The following is a 9796-nucleotide window of genomic DNA, read 5'->3' on the forward strand; positions in this document are numbered from 1 at the left end:
CTTACACCATTATGATGTTCATTTTAATTAATAAACTTATCTAAGTCCATAATCCATAGTATATTAGTATACTCCATCTGCCAAACTAAACCTAACAGCCACAATATTTCATCCACAGTCGCACAAGAGGGAGAGTAACGGACAGAAGAGAGAGAAAAAGAGAATCGCGGAGAGAGAGAGAGTCGCGGAGAGGAGAGAGAGTCGGAAAGCAGCACCGCCACCGCCTTCTCNCAAACTAAACCTAACAGCCACAATATTTCATCCACAGTCGCACAAGAGGGAGAGTAACGGACAGAAGAGAGAGAAAAAGAGAATCGCGGAGAGAGAGAGAGTCGCGGAGAGGAGAGAGAGTCGGATCGCGGAGAGAGAGAGAGTCGCGGAGAGGAGAGAGAGTCGGCCTTAGCCAAGAGAGAGAGTCGCGGAGAGGAGAGAGAGTCGGCCTTAGCCAAGCCAGCGTCGCATGAAGGGGAAGAGGAAAGCAGCGGCATCGCAATCGCTGCGTCTCCGTCCGCCCGGTCGCCGGCGAAGCCAATAAGCAGCAGCGGCGAGCTGGGATGGCCAGCCGCGTCAGTGCCATCGTCCGCGACCACCAACACTGGTGTACTCCACCGCCGTCGCGTTGCGCCGCCGTCACTCCGCCGTCGCCGTCCACCGAAGGTTGCCGGCGTCGATTCCATCCAAAGGCAGTAGGTTTATTTTATAACATTTATTTCGAAATTGGTTCATTCATATTTCGAAAAACACATAACAATATTTTCGAATAAATTTTCATGTATGTATATACACATATGAAAACTAGATATAAATGCATATGTGGATACGGAAAATATTACTACTTAATATGCAAATATTGAGCAGAAATTTGCTTCTATATGTGTACATATATTAAATCCAAATATATATGTACTGTAAAACCAAAGCACAAATATATATGTATGCTTTTAATATAATAAATATATTCATATTGCATACACATTCAAACTAATAACTAGGCGGAGATTATATTTTGCTCACACATTCAAACTAATAACTAGGCGGAGATTATATTTTGCTCTGATACCAACTGTAAGAATAAAACGGAGATTATATTTTGCTCTGATACCAACTGTAAGAATAAAACTGAAATTATATTTTGCTCTGATACCAACTGTAAGAATAAAACTGAAACATATAGGATCTAACCTCCAGCCATAGTTGATGTTGTAGTTTGAATCATTCTAAACTATTTGAACAGCTTGCTTAAATGAACTGATTTTTCCCTCACTTCTACTCTATACTCTCTGGATGGTGTATGAGACTGAATGTTTTGAGCAGTGAGAGGTGAAGGACCTTAAATAGCTGCAAACCATCATTGCAGCAGAAACCCCAAATGTCTTCCTACAGTAGTACTGTTTGCACCACAAATGTTTTGTCTCCCAAATGAAAATGACAGGTTTGGAATATGTCAGATGAAAACCCTATTTTATGTTTTATTAGACAAAACTTTTCATCTCCTTATTAGACAAAACCTTTCATGAATTGGTTCTAAAGTACACAATTGAGGCACATGGAATTATTGGGAGTGCATTTTGTGTTTTGTATGATTTTGGGACTGAATTATGAACATTTGTACAAAATTTGCGGCTTAATTGGAAGAAATCTTTCACGTTCTTCTACGGAAGCTGAGTATTTATTGTGCCTTAGCGAATGTGACTGCTGAGCTTCTATGGATTTTATCACTTTGATGCAAGAATTGGGAATTTCAGTTCAACGCCCTCTCAATCTCTTTTGTGATAATTTGGGTACCACATACGTTTGTCGGAACCAGATTTTTCATGTACTCTAGGATGAAGCATTTGGCCTTGGACTATTTTTTTTTTTGTTTTGTTCGTGAACGAGTAGTAGATGGTTCCTCATGTGTACACCATATTTCTTCAAAAGATCAAATTGCTTATGTACTTACTAAACCTTTGGACGTGCTATGTTTCTTTATTTTCAGAAGATTGACATCTCCGATGACTCCACCACCTTGCGGGACGTATTAAGGATTAATTATATTTGTGGTTGTGCTATTCTTTTGCTGCTAGTTCCTGTCGAATAGGTTTTGCATTCTGTTTAACTCCATCCCTCCTAGTTTTTCTGATGTATAGTGCTAATAAAGCTGTTGTACTTCTTGTTGAATCATCAATTCAAGAAACCTTTACAATAAGAAAGTAAATCAAATTAAATTGTTTGTAGCGAACCGGTTCAAATTAAATAAGATCCATAAACAATTTCCATAAAGAATTAAACAAATACTTTATAATTACCAAATTAACTGTTCAATCAATTTCAAACTTAGTTCACAAGGTGGGCACATTTTAAGTCATTGGTTCTTCACTTGGAGTTACTGTTATGTATACGAATTCTGTCCTAAATATAATCTGAAAAGTGTGGCCATCATCACTTTAAACATAACTCCAAGATGACATACAGACTGGATTGTTTGATTTACAAGGCTCTTTAAGTTGCATATAGTTTTGCAGATTTCATCAGACCACAAAAGATCAGAGCCGGAGCTACTGTATTAGGGATGACAATTTCACCCGATTCTGACTGAAAGCCCGGTTCTTCATCATTTGTATTTATCATGTTACTATTTCATGCTGGCTGGGTAGGAATTTGGGTCAATGGATTCAATGCTGCTGTACATAATTGTACTCCAAAGCTCATTCTTCACTTATGAACATTTTTGTTTCTGCGCATCTGTTCTGATTCTCAGTTTCTTGACTGAGTTTAGACAGTCAACCATTATCTTCCAATGTGGTTATTATTATCCTCTTCTTCTTCTTCTTCTTCACTTTTTTCATCTAAATTTCAAGATAAAAATGGTGTATACTTAAATAATAGCGAGCAGTAGGGGACGAAGAAATAGAAATGACAATTTTACTCATTTTTCGTCTCAACATGGACTGAGATAAAGTATAGAAATTTCGAGAACTTGATTTCCTGCTACAATTGATCTTGACGGGAAACTTGATTTCCGGCTACAATGGGGACGGAGATAAAAATTAGGAAATGGGGTTGGGTAAGATCAGACTTGCAGAGCAACTGTTGGCATTGAAGAAGCTGTGAAGTGAAGAGGTGAATGGATATGGAATAACTTTTTGTCCCACATCGTTTTAGTAGAGGAAGTGAATGGATATGGGAGGTTATAAAAGAAGCAGGCTATCGTCCCTGTTAAGCATACCTTTCTCGGCCTTTTGGCTAAGATCAAGTGTAGTATCTGTTCTTATCAGTTTAATATCTGATACGTGGGCTATTAGCCCACACGATATTAACTCACTTTTTTTAGGGGGAAGACCCATTAAGGCAGCTTGCTGTCTGGCCCTTCGAGCGTCGCCTTGGCGTTGCACTATTGCCTTGGCCTGGCGCACCCCACCAAACCCAGTGTAATGTTTTAAATGCTATTGGACTAAACTGTATAGTAGGTTTGGCCCCGATAGTATTCTTTGAATATCATGTATATTGGGCCGATAGCTTTTATTAGTTTGTGTGAAATTCTTTTGTTGTTACAATGTCAATTCGGAACTTGTCCGAAATGTTGTGTTCGAGTATATGATTATGCATATTTGAAGTATTGTTTTAAACTCGTTGGAATGATTGTTTTGGTGAAGGACAAAAAATGTTAATACCACAATAATATTATGATCAAAAAGATTTAAACGATTTTGTTAGTGATTGACAAAAAATGTTAATACCACAATAATACTATGATTAAAAAAAGATGTTTAATATTATGATTAAAAAAAAATGTTTAAAAAATATGACTAAAGTGAATTGACACCTATAAATTTAGAATAAAAAATAGAATTAACTCCTATAGAACAATGTTTAGACTTTAGAGTAATGTTAAAAATTTCATTTATCTTGTGTGGGGAAGGGATGCCTTGTAAGGTATGTTATAACACGAATGATTTTTGTTTTGAAAGATTTTTAAAATTTTGATTTGAAAAATTGATTTTTAAATTTTAATTTAAAAAATTAAGATTTCCGCACTTACAATAATCGACTAATGAAGAAAATGTTAGTAATATTATTATGGTTGTCTTTATATTTAACTAAGAACAATGTTTAGACTTTAGAGTAATGTTAAAAATTTCATTTATCTTGTGTGGGGAAGGGATGCCTTGTAAGGTATGTTTAACACGAATGATTTTTGTTTTGAAAGATTTTTAAAATTTTGATTTGAAAAATTGATTTTTAAATTTTAATTTAAAAAATTAAGATTTCCGCACTTACAATAATCGACTAATGAAGAAAATGTTAGTAATATTATTATGGTTGTCTTTATATTTAACTAAGAACAATGTTTAGACTTTAGAGTAATGTTAAAAATTTCATTTATCTTGTGTGGGGAAGGGATGCCTTGTAAGGTATGTTTAACACGAATGATTTTTGTTTTGAAAGATTTTTAAAATTTTGATTTGAAAAATTGATTTTTAAATTTTAATTTAAAAAATTAAGATTTCCGCACTTACAATAATCGACTAATGAAGAAAATGTTAGTAATATTATTATGGTTGTCTTTATATTTAACTAAGAACAATGTTTAGACTTTAGAGTAATGTTAAAAATTTCATTTATCTTGTGTGGGGAAGGGATGCCTTGTAAGGTATGTTTAACACGAATGATTTTTGTTTTGAAAGATTTTTAAAATTTTGATTTGAAAAATTGATTTTTAAATTTTAATTTAAAAAATTAAGATTTCCGCACTTAATTTTTAAATTTTAATTTAAAAAATTAAGATTTCCGCACTTACAATAATCGACTAATGAAGAAAATGTTAGTAATATTATTATGGTTGTCTTTATATTTAACTAAAATGTTAGTAATATTATTATGGTTGTCTTTATATTTAACTAAAAATTAACGAGAGGATTAAATCCTTTAACAAAGGCAAAAACTTGTGTAAGACTGTCTCACCATGAGACGGGTCGGGTCGGGTCGGGTCGGATCAAGATACAAATGTAGCACTTATATACACAAATGCCATACTTATATTCTCAAATTTAATACTAATCAGGAATAAAATTTTTGTTACTTATTAGGGTAAATGTAATACTTTTAAGGGAAAATATAATACTTTTACATTTCGATTTAAAAGTATTACATTTTTCCACAAAAGTATTATATTTGCCCTTATAAGTGAGAGGCACTTGTCAACATTACTTATTATGAAAAATGTATTACTTTTTCTCTTATAAGTAACAAAAATTGTATTTTTGATTAGTGTTATATTTGAGCATATAAGTGTGAGATTTGCACATATAAGTATGACATTTGCATGGTGCTTTGACCCGATCCGACCCGTCTCACGAATAAAGATCCGTGAGACGGTCTCACACAAGTGTGACCCTTAACAAAATATAATCAAAGACTCAACGGAAAGTCAACAACTAACTTTAATACTTCAAAATAATTAAAGAACCATTTATAATATTGACATTATATTTTAAAATAAATAAATTCTTATTATATGTCAAATACGAGTTTGAAAAAATTATTAAAAAGAATTTATATATTCATAAAAATAAAATTTAATGTACATAAATATTACACAAAAATAGTGACTTTATTTACTTATGAATTTATTTTTAAAAAATTATATATAACAAAAAAGGGCATGGTCATTCAACTGTCAAAATTTAATTAGTAGTGATCCTTTTGGAAGAGTCATGAGTGGTTAAAATTTGGTAGTTGAAACATCATGGGTGGTTAATTTGAAATACGAATGATAACAATTTGAAAGTCGAAAAATCATGGGTTATACCATGGACTAGGGTTTGTATTATATTGCGAATCCTAATACAAAAATTTGTACTTTCAGTTAACACATTCTGTACCTACAGTTAATAGTTTTTGTACGTGTAAACAAATAACTTGATAATTGATGACACATAATATGATAGTCACATGTACAGAAAATGTCAATTGCAGGTACAGAATGTGTTAACTACATAAACATAATCTAAAAGTTATTTTTAGACCAGGTGACCTTGATCCATGACATAATTTGCCGTTAATTTACAAGTTTAGAACTAAATGTAACAAAATAACCATACTCAAAAAACCTTATATAATATTAACTCATAATACACAAATAATATACTACCTACTTTTTATTTGTTATTCATACAGCTGTGTCACTATATGGTCCTGGATCTATGAGATAACCTCTCAAGATAGCCTTACACGATATAATTTGCCCAAGTCAATGAATTGGGCTATGATCGGACAAAAGAAAAAAAAAAAAACAAAAAATCCTTTTTGTGTTTTGGATGGCCAGAAATCCAGAATGGTAACCATATCCATCTCCTCCCAAAACCTTCTAAGCATGCATGGCTTCGCTGCACCTTAATACCTCTTTAAGCCCTTTTCCACCTCAGATCAAACCTGAAAAATCACCTCAATTAATACAAACCCATTGCAAACAATCATATGGTAATGGCAAAAATCCCCAAATTCTCACCAAATCCTACTTCACCCACATCTCCTCTCTGTGCAAAGATGGTCAACTTCAACAAGCTGTGGATCTCCTCAATCGAATGGAAGCCCAAGAGCTCCGTATTGGTCCAGAATTCTACGGTGAACTCCTTCAGGGCTGTGTTTATCGGCGAGAGCTTCTCTTGGGCCAGCAAGTCCATGCCAAAATTTTAAAAAATGGTAAATTTTTTGCTAAGAATGAGTTCATAGAAACAAAGCTTGTGATTTTCTATGCAAAATGCGATCTTTTTGATGTCTCGAGCAATTTATTTTCAAGAGTCAGATTAAAGAATGAGTTTTCTTGGGCTGCTATGATTGGGCTGTATAGTAGAGTAGGCTTGTTTGAAGAGGCTTTGTGGGGGTTCATTGAAATGCAAGAAAATGGGATTTCTGCAGATAATTTTGTGCTCCCAAATGTTTTGAAAGCTTGTGGTGCTTTGAACAATGCTGATTTTGGAAAATGTGTTCATGGGCAAGTCTGGAAATTGAATTTTGATGGGTGTGTATTTGTGGCCAGTAGTCTTATTGATATGTATGGAAAATGTGGGGTTTTAGATGATGCAAGAAAGGTGTTTGATAATATGTCTAAGAGAAATGTAGTTGCCTGGAACTCAATAATTGGGAGTTATATGCAAAATGGGTTTAATGAGGAAGCAATTCAAATCTTCAATGAGATGAGAATTGAAGGTTTTGAACCGTCTCGGGTAACTCTGTCAAGCATTCTCACAACTTCAGCTAATTTGCGTGCACTCAAAGTTGGCAAGCAAGTTCATGCTATTGCAATTCAGAATGGATTAGATTTGGATAATATATTGGGAACTTCTCTCATTAATTTTTATGCCAAGGTTGGTTTGGCTAGTGATGCTGAACTGGTGTTTAGTAGAATGACCGAGAAAGATGTGGTAGCATGGAATTTGTTAATATTTTGTTATGTGCAATCCGGTGAGGTTGAGAAAGCACTCTACTTGTGTCGTGAAATGAGATCGGCTGGCTTTTTGTATGATTGTGTGACTCTATCGTCATTATTATCCGCTTCAACAAATTTAAGGGATTTAAATCTTGGTAAAGCTGCACACTGCTTTTGTATTAGGAACAATTTTGAAACCGATGCGGTTGTTGCAAGTAGTATAGTCGATATGTATGCCAAATGCAAGAGAATTACCGATGCAAGGCAAGTTTTTGACTCTACAGATGATAAAGATATTGTCTCGTGGAATACATTGCTAGCTGCTTATGCGGAAATGGGATTTAGTGGTGAGACATTGAAACTGTTTTACCAGATGCAGTTAGATGGTGTGCAACAAAATATTATATCTTGGAATTTAGTTATTCTTGGATTCTTAAGAAATGGGCAGATAAATGAGGCCACTGATATGTTTTTGCAGATGAAAGCGTCTGGCATACACCCTAACCATATTACTTACACTACCTTTATTACCGGCCTTTCTCAAATTGGGTTTGGCAATGAGGCGATTATGTTTTTTCAGCAAATGCTGGAAGCGGGGCTAGAACCAACCTCTGCAAGCATTGTTGGTGTTCTCTCGGCTTGTACGAATATGGCGTCACTGCTTTGTGGAAAGGCCATTCATGGGTATACTGTGAGGCAAGGAATTCCGTTATCTCTTTCAATGGCAACCTCCTTAGTGGATATGTATTCAAAATGTGGAAATCTGAACATGGCTAGACAAATCTTTGATGCGATTTCGATAAAAGAGATAGCCTTGTATAATGCAATGATATCAGGTTATGCATTGCATGGACGTGCAGCGCAAGCCCTCGGGTTATTCGAGCATCTAAAGCAGGAAGGCGTCGAACCAGACAACATAACCTTTACTACTGTCTTAGCGTCCTGCTGTCACACTGGATTGGTGAACGAGGGTTTAAACGTTTTCCATGAAATGGTTTCTGTATATAACGTGAAGCCCAGCATGCAGCATTATGGTTGTCTAGCTACACTTCTTTCTCGGTGTGGTAACGTGTATGAAGCTCTCCACGTTGTTCAGAAAATGCCTTTTGACCCTGACGGTCATGCTTTGGGATCGTTACTTGCAGCTTGTAGAGAGCTTGGGGAGTCTGAGCTCGAGGAACATATAGCTAAATCTTTGATTAAAATGTTCCCCGATAACTCGGGAAATTATGTGGCGCTTTCAAATGCATACGCAACATCTGGAAGGTGGGACGAGGTTTCAGAGCTGAGGGACTTGATGAAGAGAAAGGGCCTTAGGAAGAGCCCTGGCTGCAGTTGGATACAAAACGGAAACGAGCTTCATGCTTTCGTTGCTGGAGACAGATCACATTCACAAACTCCAGAAATTTATGCAGTACTGGCTTTACTCGAGATGGAAATGTCTGCACAGTGAATAATACTGATTCATTAAGCCCCTCGAGACTTTTCTCCATTGATCAAGAAACCAGGCAAATCAGTGTTTCGAAATGGAGCACTTTGCAAGGCAATGCAAAATGAATGCAGCCCGCGACAAAGGGAAACATCTCGTGGGCAGGAAATAAATTTGTATGAAAGTCTTTGTTATATCCATGTTGGAGAAAAGCTTCATTTTCTGTTCCCAGGAGGTTTGGCTCTTGAAGATGCCACCGTTTAGGTTTATATCTGGATTTTCTTCATACGCAACGAATGAGCATCAGTTTATGAATTAGTTTGGAACAGAATATGGAGAACTCCATGTTTGCACTTGGCACTGGGAATATTTTGAGTGTTAGAAGAAGACAGATTTGAGATCCTTGATGTAGTAAAAATTGGCCGACTAGGCGCTAGGCACCCCTAGGCCGAGGCAATTTCAATCCTAGGCGGCTTTTAGTTGGCTGACCGACTAACTAGCCGACTAGGCGTCAACTCGGCCGAGTTGAGCACTTAATTCGGCAATTCGAGCGCCTAACTCGATCGAGTCGGTGCCCAACTCAACTGAGTGATATTTTTTGTCTGCTCGGCTACTCCTCTTTTATATTTCTCCAGTCATGTATTCAACTAACCATCTAACAAATCCAATTGACTAGTTAGAGGATTAATACAATCTAATAACTTCTAACCCTTAGTGAGAAAAGTGGAGACGATATACTCGGGCGGCCACTAGGCGTCACTGGACGCCCGACTTGCGCCATTGATATATACTAAACATGTAAAACGCCTGAATGAAAATTATTTTCTTTGTGATCTTCTTATGCTCAAGAAGCATCCAGCTAATGAAGAAATGTACGCATCCTTGCTGTCTCAACCCTGGCAATGAATGGTGGTGGTACAAACTACAAACTGTAGTAGTGGCCATGGGCCAATTCA

General features: G+C 36.0%; 1 protein-coding gene and 1 non-coding gene across 2 annotated transcripts; both read left to right on the top strand.

The window, feature by feature from the left end:
• The first annotated feature begins 3204 nt into the window (after positions 1–3204).
• On the top strand, positions 3205–3400 carry LOC116003199. Its single transcript, XR_004094634.1, has one exon. It is a non-coding gene; the product is annotated as a U2 spliceosomal RNA (small nuclear RNA).
• A 2847-nt stretch (positions 3401–6247) lies between these two features.
• Positions 6248–9443, top strand: LOC116003095 (pentatricopeptide repeat-containing protein At5g55740, chloroplastic). The gene has a single exon (XM_031243269.1). The coding sequence runs from the start codon at positions 6360–6362 to the stop codon at positions 8862–8864; it is 2505 nt and encodes an 834-aa protein (XP_031099129.1). The 5' UTR covers positions 6248–6359; the 3' UTR covers positions 8865–9443.
• Positions 9444–9796: the final 353 nt, after the last annotated feature.

This window comes from Ipomoea triloba, chromosome 13 (assembly GCF_003576645.1).
Source record: "Ipomoea triloba cultivar NCNSP0323 chromosome 13, ASM357664v1".
NCBI classification, from domain to species: domain Eukaryota; kingdom Viridiplantae; phylum Streptophyta; class Magnoliopsida; order Solanales; family Convolvulaceae; genus Ipomoea; species Ipomoea triloba.

What these genes read in the sequence shown, in the direction of transcription:
- LOC116003095 (XM_031243269.1), top strand. Translation starts at nt 6,360, where the DNA reads ATGGCTTCGCTGCACCTTAATACCTCTTTAAGCCCTTTTCCACCTCAG.